Source organism: Lissotriton helveticus, chromosome 4_1, assembly GCF_964261635.1.
Source record: "Lissotriton helveticus chromosome 4_1, aLisHel1.1, whole genome shotgun sequence".
NCBI lineage: Eukaryota > Metazoa > Chordata > Amphibia > Caudata > Salamandridae > Lissotriton > Lissotriton helveticus.
In genome coordinates, this window is record NC_136063.1 from 1,619,332,897 (window position 1) to 1,619,356,104 (window position 23,208).

The following is a 23,208-nucleotide window of genomic DNA, read 5'->3' on the forward strand; positions in this document are numbered from 1 at the left end:
CATCGCCTTACACAGGGAGGGAAGAAGGGTTTGCGCTAGTATCCCTTGCCCGCCAGCTGGGATGCAATCCGGACTGATTTTCACACAGCTTTACAGCATGTGGAGAAGCTTCCTGCCTACTCCCTGGGCACTATATTAGACACCAATTCTTTGGAAATGCAGCACCGACAGGACGCATTGCTGGACCTGCACTTACCACTTTTCAGTACTGATTTATGGTTTATCTTAACTGCTGTTTTGATGGAAAGTAATGCATGTTGGTGAATTAGGTGGGGCTGGGCCGGTTTTTTTCTTTATTGTTCACTGTATTGAAAATGTATTTCTGATTTTGAGTAACATTGTATCCTTCTAGAGCTATTGGCGGCTGAACTTGTTTCTGGCTTTGGCACGTTTACTTGTATAATGAGCAGGAGTAATTGGTCATATGCTATAATTTGTACATCGGGCATTGCCCTTAACCATTTCACATACAATAATGTATTTGACTGTCATCCACTTCTGAGCGAAGGAACTATTGTGGTAATGATGTTAGAAATGTTGTCTTTGCTATTTATGGAAACAAAAACTCAAGAAACAGATTTAAAGGGAAAAAAAAGAACGGAAATGAAATTTTGATGAATGGAGTGGTTCAAATGGTGGTCACAACACCCTGTCAAGTACCGCATTCAAGTTCCAAACAAGTGCTGATGGTGTTGAAGAGGATATGATCCTCCTAAGACCCTCCATAAAAGCTTTGACTATAAGGATCCTAAAAAGGGATGAGTGGTTCCTGTTCTGCATTTGTGAAGCTACAGCTGCCAAGTGAAGATGTATGGAAGTGTATGCTAGACCTGCCGTCTGCAGATGTAGAACGTAGGACATTATATCCTGCATCTTTTCATTACCTTTACATAAAGGGATCCAAGAGATTTGAAGGGCAGTAGAGCACAAAACACTTCCACTTCGCATGCATGAGGGGATGGTCTACACACTTCAAGCAATATAATCATAAAATCCTCTGGGAGTTTTATGTATCCACATTCTAAGATCTCAGATGCTGAATTACTAGATTTAGCTGCCCGAGTTCCAGATGTCTCATAATGCCCTGCTAATGAGTGAGAAGGCTCAGTCTGATGGGAAGCTCTTTGTGGGGGCTGATAGACCCTACTAGGCACATTGTGTACCAAGGCTGGGTTGGTGCCACCAGAATGAGGGTCACGAGGACTTGCATCATCTTCCTCGCCACATATGGGATGAGTGGGAAAAGTGGAAAAGTGTAGGCAAATGTCCTGATCGGTTTATCCATACTGCATTATCTGTGGACTGTGGGTATCTTGAGTGAAGGTTTGGGCATTTTCTGTTTTCTTCATTTGCAAAGAGGTCAATTGTTGGGCTTCATTACGTGTGAAAGTATTGTTGTAGGACTTGAAGGTGAGGTGGCGTGAGCTTGTTGATGCATCCTGCTTGGCAGATACATAAAGTTGTTGTGAACCACTGTGAGGTGTCCTGCCAGAAGCTGTATGTTGTGGCCAATCGCTCAGTGCCAAATCTGATCCCCCACAGTAGATAGCAGAGGGGAATGGGCGACCCCTTATTTTTGTATGTAATAAATTGTTGTCATGTTGCCCATCTTTATAAGGACTAGGTTGCCACAGAGTGAATAAAAGGCTTTGATTGCTACGTAAATGCTAGTAATTCCAAGTAGTTTATGTACCGGCTCTATTGAGGAAGGCCCATGTGCCCTGAGAAGTTACGTCACTAAGATGTGCGCACATGCCTATGAGTGATGTGTCGGTGGTATTGGTCACTTGTGGAAGATGGTCCAAGAAAGGCCTGCCTAGCAGCAGACTTGCTGTTCCACCAATGCAGACACCTCTGAATGCTGGTTTTTATCAACACTAAATCTTCCCACTGACGTTCCACTTGTGACCATTGACCGGTGGAATAACTGTTGTAAGGGGCACATGTGCAATTTGTCGTACGGTACAAATGTTATGCATGATGCCATCATCCCGAGCAAGTTTCATTATTGTAGTAATTTGTGCAGACTGAAAAAGAGGCATCAGCTGTTGGAATACCATCATCCATGTACCAATGCCATGATCAAAAAACAGTTGGATCTGCAGAGGTTGTAGGTACATCGATTCCTACTGCTGTTGCGTCTGATCAGCCAGTTGTCAAGATGAGGAAAGACACAGATGCCCGCTCTTCTCGGATGCCATGAGTCAGACACTTGGCAAAGAGTCTTGGGGCTGTTTTAACCCCAAAGGGCACTACTGTGAACTGGTCCTGCTGTCCACTTACCACAAACCGGAGGTAACACTAATTGTTGTGGTGGATGTGGAATTAAATGTGGTCTAACTAGATAAATTCTTGTTGACGCAACTGGATGTTGTACTGCAAGGCAGTCATGTGAAACTGATCTGACACAATGAACTGGTTGAGCAGCCTAAGGTACATGATGGCTCATAGGGTTTCGTACCTTTTCTGAATGAGGAAGTACATTACCACACTCTTTCGCTGTTGATGAAGGGGTAGTGGCTGTATGGTGCACTTTTGAAGGTGAGCTTGAATTTCCTCTTGTAATAGAATGAAGTGATGCCGACTGAATGCCCAGTGGCATGGTGGTATATTGGGTGAGGGGGTTTAAAATTGAGGCACTAGCCCACTTAGGCTACGACAAGTACCCATTGGTCTGATGTGATTTCCACCCAACGGCAGCGAAAGTTTGGGCCAGTCAGTGCTTTGGAGTGGAGGCTTCCTTTCTAGAGCCACCTCCAGCCTTACCCCTATCATTGTTACCTCCTAGCTACCCCTTGAATATCACCTGCTGGTCCGGGATTCGGAAAAGGACTGCTACTGCTTCTACTTGTATATCTGTAGCAGGGTACGCAGCATAGTTTTTACAGCCCCTCATTGGTATAGTCTGCAAAAAGAGTCCCTTTAGGTGTTAGGTCCTCAAGGATTTTATGATATCTGCATCTTTTTAAATTAGTTTCCAACATTTTTCCCACCTCGGGACCAAAAAGATGTTCCCCATTGAATGGAATGTTAAGGAGGTGTTGTTGAACCACCTGTTTAAAACCTGAAACCAAGTATGTGTGTGTGGAACAAGACACTAGAATGAACACCAGTGCTTGATTTGAGCCGGTGGTTTCCGGCGCTCGGCACCGGCACTTAATTGTCAACACCGGAGCTCGTGACAGTCTGCCACAAGGTTGCGCTGTCTGGTTAATTTAGAGAGAACCACAACAGTTAATTATTAAAGCAATATACATTAAAAATTACTATTACCTTTCACCAAAACCCTTCTAATAGCTTTGGGGGCCTGGAACAGCTCGAATTGTCACACTTGTAGGAGTGTGATGATTAGTACTTGTGTTAATATCATTGGCAGCATAGCAGGGGAAATGTGTGGTGCAAGCTGCAGTGGCCTCCTGACGAGAGCCCTGGCACTTATTTCTTTACAAATTAAGGAGTGGTTAACACTGCGGGAGGCAGTATCTGCGGAGTCTAGGGCGTATGTTTGCATTGGAGATCACTTTCCCCTCCACAATTAGCTCCTCACCACTTTCCCTACAGGTGTCAGGGAGATGCTGCATAACAGAGGAAGGGCCCTCTTTCTGGAAGTGTGACCCACCAGAGAGTCTGCGGGAACCTGGCCCCTGATGTAAAAGGGTCCTTAGTAGTGGTTTTGTATTTTTTCTCTATGCAGGATGTAACCACCCTGGCCCCGATTCGGTCTTTCAAATTTTCAGGGGCCAACCTGAACAGATCCTTCAGCATAGGTAAGAATTGAACACTACATTCAGTCTTACAAAAGCCGTAATCGATTTCTACTATGTACATGGCAACCTCACGGAGACAAGCAGCTCTCTGTATAACCGCATGGGATGCTTAGTGTCAGCTGGTGGTGATGGTTTCACCAAGTATGACTCGAAATCGTGATCCTTGGAGGGGAGGGTCGACATTGTAATCATCCTATTGGTCATCCCCATCCCCTGAACCTGTGCACTGATCATATGAGTCAATCTCCCTGAATGGGCTATATGGGTCTGAGAGAGTGGACTGACCCTTCTGGGGGCTGTGACAGAGGTAGAGGGGGAGGCAGTGGCTAGACTGGCCTTGGTGGTGGAGGTGGGTAAGTGTGAAGTGGACAGTGCCTAATTTGGTGTAGTAGTTGGAGGTGCTCCTGGAGGAGGCTCCTGGGGACTAAGTGCCAAGAAGCTTCATACTCTAGTTCCTCAATGAAAATGAGCCTCCTATTCTTTGGAATTGGAGGCAACGAAAAAATGGGCCTTGTCTGCGCAGGCTTTGCTGAAACCATGCCTGTTTCAGGGTGTATAAAGAGATGCTATTGTTTAACGTCAAGCTCTTCTGCCAATCTCTCCATGATGAGAGCCTCGGAATTTGTCACTAAGGGGTGTTTTCGATTTTAGCTCTGCCCTTGCCCGCAGTGTTTTTGACTCTGAGAAGGTGTCAAAGTAGGGCTTGGATGGTGTCTACGCTCCATTGGGGGTCCAAGGGAAGACAATGGACCAAGGCCTTCTTTTTAGTTGGTACGAGGCTCGATGACAGACTCTAAGGAATGGTGCTTTCCCCCAGGAACAGAACAGTTTCTGAAGGTGTGCTTTTACCCCACAGCTAAAAGCTGTACTTATGAACCTCAGGGTTTTCTTTGTTTTTGGTCAAACCAGAGTCAATGCCGAAGGGTGTTACTCCTCTTCGCTGGAGACTTCTGAAGATACCATCTTGGGGCTGGAAGTTTGTTTAGTGCGTAGTCTGCCAGAGGGGCCCGCCATTAATTTTGAGTAATCCTGCTCCCCTAGCAGATATAGAGTATAAGACAGCGATTGAAAATGCATCTTTATATATGTACAGAGTATTTTCCTCCAGTACCACAGCACCTTCTTGCAACAGAAGGCATGACAGGAGTTGTACATGGGCTTCTGGTAACAGACCTAATGCTAATCAGCCCAGGAGTAATTGGAGTTACAATATGCGCAGAAATTAAAGGGAGGTTGCTCCATCTGCCGATATTCTCCAAGGCCAAGTCTTCAAGTCATTTGTAACTGAAAGGAGATCAGACTGAGTGACATGTTCCAGGTCATTGATCCAATTGTGTGGACTGGAGCAAACACAATTGTTTTTGGCCGGAACCGATAAACTGAGGCAGGATGCCAAGTCACCGCGACGAAACATGTTGGTCTCTGAGCTGTAGTTTAACAAGTACAAACCCAATAGCTGGAAAAAATAATCTAATGGTGGAGTTGGAGCCCATGCGGATTATGAGCACAGGGGGATGTCATTCAACATCTTGTCATTCAAAACTTCTTTGAAGAAAAACAACTTGTCGTCCAACACTAGATAGCAGGAATATGCAAAGCATGTGTATCTACAGCCACACATGCTATAAACAAATTTCTCCTTGTTAACAAATGCTTCAAAGCAGCGTTAACTTTTGACCAAGATTCACAAAAATTTTATTTTTACTGGAACGTAAATACCCTTGCAAGACTTTGCTTACACCGGCACAGTGTAACCCCGTCACCGTTTGGATATTAGCTCGTGATGAACAGACACCTAGGTGTTCTGTGAAGTAATTTTGTCATTATCATTTTACACATAACAAAAACAAATATTAATATAGAACATTGATCATGACAACATTCAAACTGCATGTTTTGATGTATGCACTGGGGACCCTGTTGCATCCTGTGAATTGAGTTATTCTGTAAAATTATGCATAAAGATGGCGCTTCAGAGCAGATCAGTGTTTGGGCATGGCACGTTTCATGCGGTTGTGTACCAGCACATTCAACAGCTCAAAGCCAGTTGGAGAAGCTTTTATCCCCATGATATGGTTTAGAAAACCAGTGCCACAGGATCTTAAAAGGCTAGTGTGGACAGTTATAGGTAGGATCTTTGTTAAAGATGCAGCAGCTTAACATAGACACTTACAATTACACTGACTTTCAATCAAATGTAGCCCCTCTTCTCACATCTAATACGTGTTCTATTTTTACTGAGAGGTGTTTGTCTAGTAGACACTTGGGATTATGACCCAGCTGAATAGAATAAAGTGTTGGCACAGCACTGGGTGAAGAATCTCTTTGAAGCAACAATTATTTATGTGGGCCTTTTTTTCCATTTACATGGAGTCAAATATATTGTACTTGCATTCGAATGTAGGCGAGGCAGAATTGGAGCTTGAACTGATTGGGGAGCCATTGAGGGACATGAGAAGCTGTGTATCACTGTAAGCCGGAAACTGGAATCTTCAGTCCTCTGTGATACTAAGAATCGATCACCGGTACATTTTAATGGTCCAGAAGCATGGTGGACTTTGAACCGAAAATACCTGCATTACTAATTTTCATCAGACAGGAAAACCATCTGCAGCTTTTGAAGACAAATACATAGGTCTACTGTAAATGTAAATGTATTTATATAGCGCAAATCACCGACACGGTATCTAAGCGCTTGCTTAGGGAACCCGTCCTGGTATTCCCCTGTGAGATACCCCGGCAGGGTATCCACAAGGTGAAAGCCAGGCATCCCGCCGCGAGGGGCCGTAGTGGAGATTAAGCAAGCTATTGCCCAGAGTCACAGAGTGTGACCCCGTGAGTCGAGTAGGCAACGGAGCGAGAATTATCGAGTCCGAGGAATTTTAGAGCCCGAGACCCGCCGAGGCGGGGAATCGTACCCTGGTCCACGGCCGATCTCAGCTTTCGGGTCTGCCGCCTCTAACCACTGAGCCACACTTCTCCACTGTATGAAGCGAGACAGTAACTGACCTGAATCTATAATGTGATGGCTATTTTCTGTGATGTTCAACATCAAGAACCTGGATTTGTTCAAAATTGGATTATCTGACATTCAGGATATTGGGCCAATCAATGGTGATCCTGAAATTGTTTAACCACGACTGCATCAAGATTTTCACCCAGCACATCTCGCAGGGGGATAGCTACTTTATTTACTTCATGCCAAAGTCTGATTTTTTTTAAAAGCTCAGTAATGGTGGCCATTTTCAGTGCCACAGGGATAACGCATCTATGAATGAAAGGTTGATAATAACTGAGACTTTAGTGGCAAAAGGATTTATGAATACTGCCAATGTTCATGCTGCGTCAAAATCGTCCTCCCCATCTGTAGGTCCGAGTTTTTATAATTATTCTTTATGTTCACAATAAAGAACACAAATTTAGGCGACATGAGCCTCAGGACAATGGTTTTGGAGTGAGTCACAGGACAATGGGTTTGGATTCCTCTCCTGAAGAAACGACTGCCATACAGTTTATTGATCAATCATATCCCAGACCAGCTATTCCTTCAATCGAGGCCTAATGAAAACTTCCTCTCACTATATATTTGCTTGTGAAATGTCAGCAGCTACTGACTTACCAACTCCAGCCTCGCCATAACCAAGATGGGGTGGGATGATGACTGTACGCTTCTCGCCTACACACATATTCTGGAGACCCATATCCATTCCCAGAACGACTTGTCCAGATCCGAGGACTATATTGTAGGTTTTTCCATAATCAATCCTAGAAACAAAATAAAACATAACTTTTATTACTGAATAACACTGCATACTTTATTGAGCCGTTTTAATTTAGAACTCAAATGTTGAATTTAATCCATTCAGTCCTCATTCTGCTGATTTTTGTTGTTAGATGCAGCTAATTTTTTTTTAGCTTACGCTATTGCATGTTTTTTGTAGGAACTACAAACCCTCTATATTCTGTGACATGAAGGGTCTATCGGATGTAACAGAATATTCGTTTTGTAAATCATGACAAAAAAATTGCAGATGAAAAAGTTGTCACAAATGTTTTTCCTACTTGTTTTCAAATTCTTTTTTTTATTTCAACAGTTTGTTTATTTGTGGAACAAAACATTGAAGTAAACAACAACTGCACTTTATTCCCTCATCAACAATGTGAAATGCTACCTATTTCTATGCAAATTCAATACTTTATTTTGAACAGATGTAGCTGGCAAATCCCTAGGCATTCTAGTGGTGTTGCAATGCCTTTTGCCGCCTCATGGTGGCTATAAGGGTGGGAGAGGGCTGGCGATTAATTCCCTGCATTTGCTGCCCCGCCAGCCGCAGGTAAGGGAGTGGTGGTAGGCTGCCGCCCCCAAAACTCATGCCGCCTGGGGTGGACCACCCCCCCTGCTATGCCACTGATCAGGGTCGGTTCTAGGCTCATGGCGGTCTTGGGCAGGGAGCGTGGGTAGGGGGCCCCCCGGAGGAACAGGTAGGGGACCCCGAGGAACGCAGGCACGGATGCCAGTGAAGGGGGGGGGGTCAGGCCGTTTGGAAGTGGAATGAGCCAGAGGCCGCCAAATCCCTGCCAGGGGACGCCACGCAAATATGTATCCATCCTCAAAGGATTATTATATTAAGGATATATATTAGCATGGTGGCCCCTGGGGTTTGGTGGCCCTGTGCAGGTGCACAGCGTGCAGGTGCACAGCTGGCACATGCCTAAGGCCGCCCCTGCACTGATATAGTGACAGCTTTACAGGTCTTTAGAACAGTGCATCCCAGCTGTATTCAATAGTCTTTTATGGGGCAACAAGGGTATAGACTGATTATGGGAGGGTGTGGTGATCTATCCCTGCGTTTGCTGTCCCGCGCACCCGCAGGTAAGGGCGGGGGGGGTGGTAAGCTGTCGCCCCCAAAGCTCATAGCTGCCAAGGTTTCAGATTGCTATGTGTGACATTATCATAATTCCTGTGTAATTGTGAGTGACAGTTCAATGACTATGAGTGACATTTTCTCGAAGGAAGACTAGGAAAACATATAAATATCAGCAATTGCACCCAGTTGAGCAACAAGACTCTCTAAGAAGATGTTAAAACTGTTGGAAATAACCAGAAACTGAAGCACCTAGTGCCCTTCCTAGCTGACCGTACTATTAAACAAAAAGAGGACTCAGATCTGCACCACTCATTGAGAGTATGTGCCATGGCTAAGATAAGAAAGTTTCTGTAAATTTCAGCAAAGTGAGTTATTGTAGTAGGGTCAGATTATCAGTTGCGAAACCGGAGGGGATGGGGGGGGGAGGGGGGGTTGAAAAGAAGGCGATTAGGACTGTTTTACAGATTGGTTCTCATCACTTGAAAGCACACACCATCGTTCGCTGGGGCACTGAATGTATCCCCAAGGAGCAGACTCCACTATGAAATTTTGAGCAGGTGTTCCTCTTTAATTTCTTTTGCTCTGACAAAAGTAACATGTATTAGGAGCACTGATAGTTTTACGAGTTCAGAGGTTATAAGTAATGTTTAATGTTGTACTTACTTGGATTTGAGGCAGGCTGATACATGTTCTCACTGCTGTAGGCAGCAGCCCGGCCCCAGTCGTTGACCCCTAATACGCAGGATCATGAATATACCACACTACACACTCTGCACAGAGCATGTAGAGGGCTGAAAGGGGCGCGCAGTAATCTCTGCACTGCTTCAGGGCAGCAGCAGGCTCACAATGCTGGGTCAGCAGCAGGTAATGCTGGAGGGGTCGGGTGAGCTTCAGAGAGGCCGAGGCAGCCCGCGATGGTGCGAGCGGTGGCCTGCTCATCACCTCAGCTGCCTCGGACCTTTTGTAATAATACTCTGCTCCTGCCTCTTGTCATGACTGATCCGTCCAGTGAATACCGGTGTGCATTATTGAGGGGGCACCAACATAATGAATGCGGCGTGGCGGGCAGTGGGAAGCTAAACAAACAAGCATTTACAATGCAATAGGTCTCGTAGCATTAAAGTTTGAGTTACTGGCATTGTAAATGACCATGCTTTGCATAAATTTCGAAAAATCTAATTCTTTCCAAGCATTTATTTTGCAATACTGAGGTTCAATTTTGTATTTGTGATTCCGTTTTCCCAGTGTGACATAACCCTGTTTTCCATGTCAGATGTTTTTTTAATTAAATCGTGTTTAGAACTAGGCGGCTTGGTAAAACAATCAAATAGAACACCTAAACTAATAAAAAAAAACACTGAAACAGTTCTAGAGGTCTAATCTAAAAACGGTTGGAAATGAAAAAAATCGAAAATAGCTGATAGCCACGTGTATTTTTTTTTCTTTTAAGAAAATGGCTGACGTAACACAAGCCTCAATATTAAGCTTTGAGTAACGTCCTTTATACACGTTTTAAGACGGACTGAAAGGCAAAACCTTATATCCCTCGAATACAGAAATAAATGTTTAAAGAGACGCCTTTTTGTGATCAGATCTATGAGAGAAATATGGAACACAATCGGAGTGCAAGCCTAAAATTAGCAGTCTGTCCTTCGCTGCAATCGACCCCTTTTTCCTGCGACGGGGAAATGTGCTTGTTTATTATGGGCACAAGAGAGACGGCACACGGGTTTTTGCTCGGTGAGTATAAAGCCATAGAATTTAGATTGTACAACAGGGCAGAGGGTGAGCGGAGACATTTTTTTTGTTTCAATTGGGAGTGTTTATCATCAGTCTGAAGAGCAATACCCCAACCCCCACTGCCAGGCATGGTGGGTGGGTCCCCCCTCCCCCTCTTTAGTTGCCATGTGAGTTCTTAGGAAAATATGGCGATGTTCGGCAACATCAAAACGTTGCAGGAAAAAAAAAACTTTTCTGAAGGAGCAGTAGTAGGGCTGAGAGAAGAGGAGGGTTGGGAAGACTCAATTTTAGTCATATCCTGAATAACTCATCGAGCGCATTCCTAAAAGCGGGCAGATTTTAAGCTGGGTGCTCGACTAAAGGAGAAACAGCCTCTTTTATTAGCACAGATCCTTTGCTACGGATACTCAGACGGATCACTGTAACATGGATTGCCACAAGTGAAAATGTAGGTTTTTTGAGTCTGAATCACCCATGATTCACCTTCAACCCTATCTGTGAGTCACTAAAAAGGAAGTCACGTGACTATAGTCAGTGAAGGAGAAAAGAATGATGTTCTTTCCTTTCTCTTTTCCACAGTAGAAACAAAGGCTCGGTATTAGTTGTCCGGGGCCATTCAAGGGTAGGGCCGTCAGGCCAAAAAGCGGTAATTGGCGGATGATTATCTTAATGGGACCCCACCAGCCTCCTGAAAGCACCAAAATGTATATATTTTTTTAAATCACACTAATAGATCTACCTCTTCTTCCTCACAAAGATCTCCTCGGCCCTTTCAAAAACATAGTCTGTTTATGCCCACCAGATTTACCAGCATTCAGAAACAAGCATTGGCGGCCGGAAAAAAAAATCGGCGCGAAATGAAGACAAGTCGGGTGGGGGGCGGGGGAGAAGGAGAGTGAGCAGCCTTTGATGAGCGAGTGGGGGGGAAAGGGGGAGGAGAAACGAGAGAAACCCATTGGCGGCCGTGAAAGTAAAAGCTCTTGGCATTGCCGTGGGGAGGGGGGAGCAGAAATGCGACATGGCCGAAAGCCTTTGATGCAGCAGGGGGCGGAGCGGATGCCTTTCAACTGAAGCTGCTGGCGGCAGATGGCTGGCTTACATGTGCACATGCATTTTAGGTCAATGCGCTTGCGCATTGAGCTTGCTTTTCACGGGCACTGCATGGAATCGCCCGATGGTTAAGCTCTGGTTAAGCCCCTATATTCTCGCAAGCGCATTGACAGGCAAAACATAAAAAACTGCTGCTCACCCGGCCGCGCTCTCATTGAGAGTTACTGATACAGTGTTAGTTGCAATCACGTGACCTCACCATGTCACGTGAATGCCGTGGGTCCCTCGGGCGGACAGCAGAAGCTGGGCTAATTATGAATGCTTATTACTGCAGCCAGAGCAGCAATGAGCCACCAGTTTGGCGCGACGCTCCTGACCTGCCATTAATGAGTAGACTGCTTGCTCATCGGGAGTGCACTGTTTGGCCAGGGTATCGACTTCCTTTGCACCGGCGGTGGTGTCAAGGAGGCAATACAAATGCGTGACTTTGCATTTTTGTATGGTGATGTGGACCACTGCACACAAATGCGTTAGTATCACGCCTGATGCGTGATTCTTGGCAGGGCTGAAAGCTCATGATGCTGGAGTCGGAGCCCCCCGCACCCTCCCCCTGCTACCCAACTGATAGAGTGACAGCCAGGCACGCAATGCCCATTTGGCTCAAAGGGTTTCAGCCCCCCCCCGTCGTGTGTGTCAGCCCAGGCTGAGACAGCTTCCTGGGCACTCGCACAGCCGCACCTGAGTACTTCACAGGTCTTTAAAAGACAATGTACTTGTTAATGAGGCTTTGTTGTTCTTTATCCCCTTCTTAGAGCCCTTGTATCTTCGCTCTGCCGATTGCTAGAAAGTATCTATTGACTCATCAGGTAGTTGTCTGGCTTCGTGCAGCAGGAAGCATTCGTAGTCAGGGTTTGTGAGTGGCTCAAAGGGTGCCGTTAGGGCTCATTTCAGCGTGCCATACGTGAACGGCAGTCAGTCTTCTTGTGGATAGCTGCACCTCCTAAATGCAGGAGATTAGGACGTTGTCTATCATAGTCTAATGCCACAGCTGCAAAGTAGGTCTTGAGGCGCTCAACCCATTCTTTCCACTTCACAGCTTGAGCAGATGGAGACAGTGGCGTCACTAGGGTTGGTGTCACCCGGTGCCGGTAACTCATGGTGTCACCCCCTCACGACTGTACCTATGGAAGGTAAGTTCTTTTCTTAGGCATTGGCTCCCCTTTCCTATCGATACAGTGGCAAACCAGAGCACAAGCAGCTGTTGTTCGCAGCAATGGTGTTTTTTTCAGCAAATCTTTGATGCAAATGTGTCTTTGCATCAAAAATATACCTGATGGTACATTTTGCACTAAAAAATGTCATGCATAATTACGTCGAATTTTCTAAGATATTGCAGAATTTCGCACACCCTTAGTAAAGAGTTTAGGGTCCCCAGGGGTCCGTCATCCGGGCCCTTCTCTCCACAAAAGACCTGAGTGCCCCCTGTCTTTGCACACAGGCTTCCTGTCCCAGCAGCCCCTCCCTCTGCCTTGGACTTGCGGGGGGCGAATCCCCTCTGCTCAGCACCATCAGCTCAAATGGCCCCTCTGCACAGGCCAAGCTTAGCTCGCAGATGCACATCTCTATGCTCCGGACCTGCAGAGGTCTAGTTCCAGACCCCCGTTAAGGGCCCGACAGCCCCGGACGAGCCCTCCCTCCATCCAGGGTCTCTCACAGGCTTTATTTTCAGGGTAGCACAAAGTATGCAAATATAATTGTATAGCAGGGGGTACATAATCAGTAAAATGGCACCTCAAATAAATTGCGATTCAATTACAGGTGGCTACAGCAATGACAGCACAGAATAGCCAGCATGGTCCACCAAACGAGAGAAGTAACCAACAATTTCATTAAAGCACTTGTCTATGTCCCAGCCACTAATCATACATAAAAGACAGCCCTTGAATTCACTCACACAACAGGATGAAGAGTCTATAAGCCCAACCAAAACACTCACAAGTACTCGAAGGCACCAACAGTCAAAATTATGAAACGCACCATAAACAAGATGAATAATGTGACATTTGCTGGTAAGGGAGATGCAGGGGAAATGCGCTTTCACGTACCACAGACACGACCCACAGGAAGGAGGCCTCCCTGGGACCCTGCAAACCACCCACACTGGAAGGGCATCAGTGCTCTTTCACCTGTGCCACAATGACGTGTCCCCCTGTAGTGCCAGGGTGAGCCAGAGTCTGTGGTTCAGGAGGGAGGTCTCGCTGCCTGCCTCAATGACTGTCGTAGTGCCAGACTGCCCTGTATTGCCAGCAGGTGCCTCGTGCTTCCACCCCCCCCCCTCCACACACACACACACACACACAGACATTAGGGACCCGCCATCCAAAATACTTCTCTATCCACTCATGGAAGCTGTGGTCTGAAGAGCTACAGAAAATGTGTAAGCACTCTCATTATTGTCACGTCGGCAAGGAACAGGCATAGGAGGCTGGAAGAGCGGAGAGCAGGGCAGGAGGAGGCAGGCATGCTGAGGACAGCAGAGGACAGCCACTTGCTAGCAGCGGGAGCCCTCAGCGAGGGCGAGCAAGGGTGAGGCGTAAGGAGGAAGCTGGGTAGGGCAGTCAGCGGGGGTCAGTGACCAGGTCACAAGTCACCCCTACCTTAAACCCACCCTAGCCCAACACAGTCCAATCTGCTCCCGTACTCTCACTCGACTAGACAATCTGATCGATCCGGCAGCTCCGAGGCCGTAACTGCAATCTGTGAGTGTGTCTGCTGCTAGTCAGCAGCTGCCAAGAGTGGCGCCAGGTGGACTGCGGAGGCGGCCCGGTCTAGCCTCGGGGGCAGCCTGCAGTTCACTTGGAGGCCCCACTCACCACTGGCCCAATCCTGCATTTGAACATCACCGCTCCCCACAGCTCTCACCAGTAGAGTCCAAAGCAGCAAAATGTAATCCTGGGCTCGCAACTCAAGAACCTCTAGGGGCCACTAGAGGGGCTTAAGTGGGCTAAAGGGAGGGCTACTGCGACACAGCCACAAATACGCCACCAACTTCTCCCCCAACTATTTACAAGGCACAGGGTACCCACACATTCGACAACCGCATTACTTCCGTGCCCTACTGCCCTTACAACAAGCTCCTACAGGGCAAAGGTGAGCCTGAAACCCGGCGGATCGGTGGAGCGGAAGACTCAGTTTACACAGTGTCACTCCGTCCCTCCCCCAATGCATGGGGGTGTAACACGCTCACCCGAGCGCTATACAAATAACCCGGGCCCTGCAATGTTGTGCTAGTTATTCGTCCTGCTCCTTCCAGACGCATCTACCCTGCCTGAAACTACCGGCAATAAAACAAACGCTGGTATTTCTGAACTCTTTAACCCACCGAGTCCCCAACATCTGCGCACATTAGGTAATACATGTTTTCCTCACATACGGTTTGCACTGGTTCAGCTGGGCTTCGAGGCCCGACCGTGCAGTATAATACCCTTACCCTGGCTGGGCTCCTGGCGCCGCCGTTCAGAGGACCTGCTGCTCGGCACTTGCTCACGTCCTGGTGCGGGTATTCACGGGAGCTCCCCCATCACTTCCTAGCGCGGGCACTCGGAGCCACAGCACATCAATGGAATGCACAGCAGAGCAGAGAGGAGTGAGTCCCGTTTCCAGGCAGGCTGGAGCAGACACGGCGGGAGTGGAATTCACACCGAGCAGCATGACCTGTGTCAGGCAGAGGCCTACCCCCGGGGCCCGCCACTTCTGACTGACCTGAGGTCACATCCCCCCACCACGCGCCACAGAGCCTGCTGAGGGCAGGCCCCGCCCGAGTCTCCAGGCAGCAGAGGGCATATTGTAAGATTGTAGCATGACACAGAGAGATTTTTAACCGTTACTGAGCCACGCTGGCAAGTGAAGTCTGCCGGCACACGCACAGGTGTCAGATGTGCCAGAAATGCGTTAGCATCACTCCCAATCTTGGCATGCCTGCACGGTGTCACCCCATGTGATGGTGTCACCCAGTGCGGTCCGCACCCCCCGCACCCCCCTAGTGACGCCACTGGATGGAGAACCATCAACTAGGAATGGCTCAACAGGGCGTATGGCTGTCACAGTGTTATCTATGGTTCGCTAGAGTGGTTTGATGGATGAGCAGTGGGAAGTGCTCTCCTCCCTCACTAACAACCAACTTGATGGAGTACTGCCATGACCACGAGAAGCTGTACACAGTGTAGCAGGTCCATGCACAACAGGCCTCGCATGTTAATAGTGCCCCTGCTTGTTTGTGTTTTGTTCAGGTACAGATGGTACCGACCTGGGGATGCCGAGCTTCACAAAGGGCAGTAGGTGATGAAAAGACCACCGACTGGCCTCTCCTGGGCAAGGAAATGAACGGCATTGGCTGAAGGACTGACAGGACATGCCTCACCAGTGCATCAGATGGGGCTTCACTTCTCCAGGTTGTCTCCCCATCCAAGCCAGACACAACATCAGAGATGGGCGTGCCGGCACTGTGGGCTGAGCAGCAAGGGGGCCACAGATAGAAGCAGTAGAAGGTGCAAGGCCACTTGAGCGCCAGTGGGTGGCAGCCCATTGCACTGTACATGCAGGCTGTGCCCCTGACAGTGGCAGGTGATGTGCTGCCAGGAAAGTGAAAACCTGCAGCGGAACACTACCGTGCAGGGTACAGGCTGGCGGGCTGTGCGCCAGCAGGGCAATGAGGCGGGGAGCAGCACAGCAGCCCACGGGATGTAGGCGAATAAGAGAAAGACAGCGTGTTCAGTCTGCCCCATTGCCAGCTACGGCGTGCCTAGTGCTGTGCTGCCTGCAGATGAGTGAGGGACAGCTTTGCGTGCATAAATACAAGGTCACACTGGTGGATAGTACTAACAACACAAGGTCAGCCTTAGGCCCTTTTATTTCCTCTGGCCCCTACCTCACTGCCTGACCATAGGGGATATGTTTGGAGGGTTAATTGGGGAACACCCCTCCGTATTGTTACACAGTGGGCTCACCCACTGACGAAAACGTAAGACTAGATGGCTGATTCATAAAATATTTCTAAATTACAGTATGCAGGACATACACTCTTGCATGGTTTATGGTTTACAAGACTTTAGCTGATTGACAAAGATTTTTGACACATGAGCAGCATAAATCGTTATCATTATGTACCCCGTGTATATGATGCTCACGTACATTGCTGGCTCACACCTGTTTTCCTAACTATTTGTGCACCCAGTATGCATTGCATGTACACAGTACACAAACGTATGGATAAAAAAAACTAACAAACTTTGAATTTTTCTATTGATTTTTTTTCAATTACATTTGTATTCATGTAACAAACTGATTTTTTTTACTAATATTTTTTTTTCAATTAAATTATTATTCCCTTCAATGTCACTCCTTTCTTAACACAGTTTAAAAACTGGAAGTACTGATATACAGTCCCACACTTTCCGCATCACTTATATTTAAACCATACATGTATGGATGAGTGAATGAAACATGCTCCAATTTGTTTGTGAATACTCACAAACGCATCAGCAGTTTTATGTCTCTGGAATGCATTTCCTTGACCACTTTTCTGACACACCTCTAAGTTCAAAAGTAATTCTGCCTTGATAAAGATGCCTGTGTATTGTGTAAACTACTTTTATGACTCATGCACACGTTCACATAAGCAGAAATGACATTCCGTACTGTAATCTAAAATTCCACCAACAAAATAGACCCAATTGTTCTTACTTCCCTGACAAAACATTCTCCACAATATACTGCCCTCCAACTCTTCCATCACTGCTTCTCTTAAATGAGGAGAATGGACCTTTTTTTTTTGCAAGACTTACGTTTCGTTAAAGGAGCAAGAATAGCGTTCCTCCTTTTCTATCATAAGCTAATGTGCTTTTCGAAAAAGCATGATTTCACCCTCTCAAACATTTCATAAAGTTCCTCTTGAAAAGTAGGCACTTTACCAAATTTTCACGTGAATCTATTCTGAATATGACTTTTTCTATATTCTTCATTTTCAGCAACACATCCAATTATTATCATCTGGCATCCCATTTTACACAGTGTCTTCCTTGCCCCACAAAGGAGACTAGTAAATATCACACCACAGAGGAAGGTATATAGTGTTGAAACATTGTACAAGTATACAAAACATTGCATTGAGTGTTTAAAGCACCAAGGATATATACTTAAGACCCTGAGCTACTCTGTTCATTAGCCTTCCTGGTAGACATAAAGCAGCTGCACGCTAGAGTCCTCTTTTGGTATTATTAGGCTTTGAAAGGTGTTGAAAAATGACACAAATATATTTTACAGCAATTGCAGTAAATAACAGCATGCTGGACAACAAATGCATAAGTACTCTGCACACCACATGAAGTCTGCAGTAGGGCACTGCACAGTCACACCGAGTAAAAGCCAGACAACTGATCACTCACGTTACCTGAGGGTAGTAAAGTTCTACGGAATTTAGCCAAGTGCCTAATGTGTCAGGAAAGGAGGGTGAATAGTTTGGGGATGAAAGAAAAGGCTCATCATTTCACCAGGACTGGGAACAGAGTCCACCTTCAAGAACCCGTTAAAGAGTGTGAAGGCACTGTAAACATAGCACATTTGTAAACATTCGAAATCCTTCACCTAAAAGACAAGCATTGGCATAGCCAATAGGTCTCGCCTTTGGGACGTTATAAGTGTTTAGTCATGCAACAGTTGATGTTGCACCAAGGATCTTGTGCTGCATAATTAAATACTTATAATGTCCCAAAGGCGAGACCTATTGGCTATGCCAATGCTTGTTTTAGGACTTGTGCCCTGGCGGTATTGTACACGATAAATCTTTTTTCAACATTTGCAGGTGGGACCTAAAAATGACAGATGTGTGACGTTGCCCATTGGAGTTCCTGCCTTCACCTCGCCCAGCTGATTTCACTGCTACAGTCCAAGATGACAGATGGCTCTGTTTGTACCGTGCACTGCCCAACACGAGTCCATTCATTTGTCATTACCAGGATTTCAATGAGTTGATTTCCAACTATGATGGGGCATTATATTTCAATACCTTGAGAAGGTCCTGAGGGGAAGGCAGGTAGCGAAGGATGAGATGAAGTGAACAGAAAGCGATAGTACTGAAGACACAGGGAGAGAAAATGAGAGACAAGGTTAGAGAAAGAAAGAAAGGCACGAAGAGATCTACTGAGGATGAATAGGTAGTGGCATGATGATGGGTAAAGACATGGGTGCAGGGGTATAGATAGTCGGGAAAGCTTAAGAGAGGGGGGAGTGTTATAGAGGGAGACAGAAACGGAGATACAGTGAGAGAGAAAGAGTTTGAATTAATTAGCGTAACACATTATTCTAATGACTTAATCTGCAGGCATTTCATACTGAGTGTGCCACCACAAGGCTCCTCCGAGATGATACTGCAAGTTCTGCTCCATACTTAATGTGCCCCCTTTGCACCATCAAACAGAAACAAGTATTAGCCGTGCGGCCGTAAAAAAGTGAAAATGAAAGTGATCGTGATCAGTGATTGCGGTGACTCGCTCTGTGGTGGGGGAGGGGTGGAGTGAGGCGCGCTGTAAGGGTGCCGCGAGGAAAGCCAGATGGCGCCTGCGCACGTGCTCTCGGACGTAACTGCAAGCTTGATGCCAGCAAAAGCGTGTGGTAGGACTTTGAAAAGCCCACTCACTAAATGTCTCACCAGAGCTGCGCATGCGCTGGCTCAGGCGAGACCTAAAAAGGGTGTGATGATCTATACAGATCCATATAAAAAAACATAAATTCAATGTCACTGGACAAAAAGTAACTTGGACATTAGTCCCTGAAGGATACTCACGTGGAGTCTAGAAGTGTGCCGTCCATGAGTGTGGCATTGTAGTGATACTTCAGATAATCCCCTTTCTTGCTCAGCTCAGTGCAGTTTTCGGGCTTGTAGTGTGTTGTAATGCTCACAGAGTCCGAAGGATTATGGAAGTCAATCACATGAATGTCGAAAATCAAAACTGCAGAGCCTGGAATCTTCCCTGCATTGGAAGCAGAAAAAGAAAACGTAAAAACAAAACAGATCCAACGTAAGTTTTTTTTTACAACCCCATCACTATCTTTCTCTTTTACCGGACCTAGAAGATTCCTTCACCATGAACATAAAAGAACTACTCTTTAAACTCATTCAGACGATGAAATTCAATCAAGACATAAATGAACCAACCACCCTTTGAATGAAAAACTGTAGACGTGTTTCTTAAATGGCGGACGTTGAAACTGCTGGACTGGATAAACCATTTTGCTATCCTTATCCAAAACAAGTAAAGTCCAAACACTCTAAGCAGAAGTTTGCTTATCCCAACACTCTAACTAGAACTCAGCACCAAAATGAGTACAGCCAATATCAACTGCATCCTACATGCACTCAATCTCACCTTGACAAACAGTGTCCTCAAATATTCTATCGTCAAGCTATGTTCATTAAAATCTAAGCCAGCTGCACTAACATAACATGTGCATTTGTACAGCGCACCTATTACCCATGAGTCTCAAAGCGCTGAATAACAGGTGTTTATTGTTACCCAACCCAATGGTGCTCATTTTATCTCATTATTGACCTCAGATGGATGAAAGACTGAGTGGATCCGCCGGGATTTGAACCTGTGACCATGAGGTCAAACACAGGCCCCTGCAGAGAATGCATTAGTCCACTAAGCCACCAGACTAAGGTACACACAATAACTCACTGACAGCAAACAACCTAATGGTTAGAAAGGAATAGAATAATGCCCAACTTCAGGACGCCCATGTAAAATTGTAAACATTCTAAATGCATGTCTTCCCCCCACAACCAAAGAATTGTGGGTCACCACTGAGAGAAGTAGACATATGCCTATGGAACCAGTGTTGGAACACTGGAGATCTAAAAGCGAACATGCAAGACATGGGCTGGTAAGGATTTGTGGGATAATTTCACACCTATCTATGTCAAGAGACTTGCCAACAGTGGTGCACATAAAGGAATTATTTAAGTCTTTTCACACCCCAAGCTGAAAGAGGCCAGCCATATGAGACCTCGTAATCTACTTGGTGTCTCATAAACTCTGAGTGTTCACACTGATGGAGTGGATAACCTGAACAATCAATGTATAGCACTCTCACCCACATCAGGACACAATATGTTTATTACCAACACAAATTACACAAGGTGCAGAAGGGGCGGCTGAGGGAAGTTACAGAAGAATCTAAGACCTTCATTTCTAAAGCTTTGTGTGGGTACGCATCCGATGCAATGCAATTTAGCGCTGTGCAAGCAGGCAAGTAAACCAAGACTATCTTTCGCGTCACAATGCTCCGAGTGAGTGCCTCTGCAAAATGTTAGTTAATGACAGCCCAACTGATCTCTTAATGGCAGTAGTCCAGGTGTAAGCAGGCGTTCACAACAATAACCTTTATTTGAATTTCAATGCTAAGGGGCCTATTACGATTGCGGTTTTCCCGCATCCTCCGGGCCGGCGGAATGCTGATGACGGCCCCGTCCATCATGCATTACGGTGGGCGTGTGCTGGTGGCGGCTGGCGGGCCGCCATGATCCCGCCCACTCTTTAAAATGGCCGCACAGCGCGAAAATTCGCCGCGCATACAAGGGGTTAAAACTGTACCTTCCCTGATGCACCACAACAAAGAAGCTGTTTTTATTATTGAATAATTCACACCTCATACATGGCCTAGATGGGGGACTCTAAAGGAACACGATCATTACGCTATACGGCTACCATGGAGGGGAGGAGCGTTTGGGGCTGGAAAAACCTGTTGGAAAAGACTTGGAGGGTTGCATTGGCTGAACATTTGGATGATGGAGTTGTGATCCTAAACCAGGAGGGAGGTGGAAGGGGTAAGGGGTTGGGGATGTGGGAATGCTGCTTGATACTGACATGCTTGTTATGTTTTTTTTTCTTGCTGCAAAACAATAAAAATGTTTTTAAGAAAAAAACAGTACCTTCCCTGATGCACCACAACAAGGAAGATGTTTTTATTATTGAATACATCCCACCTCATAAACCACCCTTTCCAACAGCCATCCATGATCAGACTGACTGCAACCACTTCTTACATATGTAAAGGCCTGTCATTAAACCATGATGCAGCATTGAGCAAACAGCTATCCAAATTATAGACAACATCCTGCAAGTCACAAAGTCACTGCTAAACGTCTCAGCAAAACAATCAACCATCAAATTCCGTTTAATGTGCTTCAACACATATGGGATTCAATAACACTATACTACTATGGCCTTCCTACCTCTCTAAGTGATACCAGTTCATCCACATTGGAACCACCAGATTCAAATGCTTCTATTGACTTGTCTTGGAACCCTATTGGAATTCTTCCCTAAAACCACAAAATCAAGATTCAGAAGTATTTCACTTACACAAATGTATCTGAATGTCTCCACAATCAAGGACATGCACTAACTCAAAGTCTGCCTCTGCCTCATCTAAAACTTGATGTTTAGTGATTGTCTTAATCCGTACTTGAAGACTGAATTCATAATTTTTCAAGTGCAGATCTAGTAACGGCTCTTTGACAGGAAGATAGATGCATTCACACCTCTAGTTTCGGCAAATAATGAACATGTTACCTACCCCCAGTAATGGTCTTTCTGGTGGATACTCTATCTAATTGCAGATTCCTCACTTTTTTAATATTCCCTAGGTGCCAGGCTAGATCTGATAAACTTCACAGGAGTTTCCTGTGCAGCACCAAGTGGCAGGTTGTGGTACCGCACTGGCTCAACACTCCACCAGAAGTGATGGAGCAGAGCAGCATATAAGCCACCATTGCAACTTGTCAGTTTCTTATCTCTTTCCTTTTCCACACCTTCAAATGCAAAGAATAGATCAATTGCTGGAGACTGTGTGCTAATCTCTATCTTGGGACCTTTTTGTTAAAAAGGCCTCTCCACAGAATGGGAAGGAAGGAGTGCAACACGGATCTGCAGTCAGATTTAGTATCCACCAGAAAGAGCATTACCAAAAGCAACAAACGTATTTTTCTGATGAATACTTCTAACCGCAGATTTCTCACCTTTTGAAAAGGTCCCATAGCAGTACCTTCCCAAGGTGGAAGGTCTGTAGAGTGTATTTAAATCAAAAAGTCTTGCAAGACCGAGCAGCCGGATCTGGCTGTTGAGGCAACAGTGCTTCATAAAAGTATGTACCAATGCCCATATTGCTAGCAAATATCAAGAACAGGTATTCCCCGTGCCAGCTCTGTCGTAGTTGCCTTGGCTCTGTTGGTATGAGCCTTAAAGCATTGCTGCTTGGCCAGGGAGTAGCAGATTTTATTACAAAGGACTATCCATCTTCACAAGGTTCTATTCTACACTGATGTACTCTTTTGAGCCCATGAAAATCTGAAAAAGAACTGATCGTCCAACCAGTGGTCTTTTGTGCAGGCCAAGTAAAAACGTAATTCTCTCTTCAGGTCAAGGCCATGGAAGCTCTCTTAGGAATATCCATCTTCACAAGGTTCTTTTATACACGGATGTACTCTTTTCTACCCATGGAAATCTGAAAAAGAGCTGATCGTCCAACCAGTGGTCTTTTGTGAAGGCCAAGTACAAACTCAACTCTCTCTTCAGGTCATGGCGATGGAAGCTCTCTCCTTTTTAAGGTCAAGACGGTGCAAAGAAAGCCAGCAATGTGATTGGCTGGCTAACATGGAAAGGTGTAACAACTTTTGGAATGAAGGCCACCCTGGTTTTCAGCAGCAACGTATATGGAAAAAGGTG

The 23,208-nt window shown here is 45.9% G+C and overlaps 1 protein-coding gene across 1 annotated transcript in view; it reads right to left on the reverse strand.

The window, feature by feature from the left end:
* FKBP9 (FKBP prolyl isomerase 9) overlaps positions 1-23,208 on the reverse strand; it is a 187,303-nt gene that overhangs the window by 33,015 nt on the left and 131,080 nt on the right. The window contains exons 7-8 of the mRNA XM_078688242.1: positions 19,266-19,452; positions 7,387-7,532 (exon numbers count right to left, since the gene is read on the reverse strand). Coding sequence (XP_078544368.1) covers positions 7,387-7,532; positions 19,266-19,452 — 333 coding nt within the window. The remainder of the gene's footprint in view (positions 1-7,386; positions 7,533-19,265; positions 19,453-23,208) is intronic.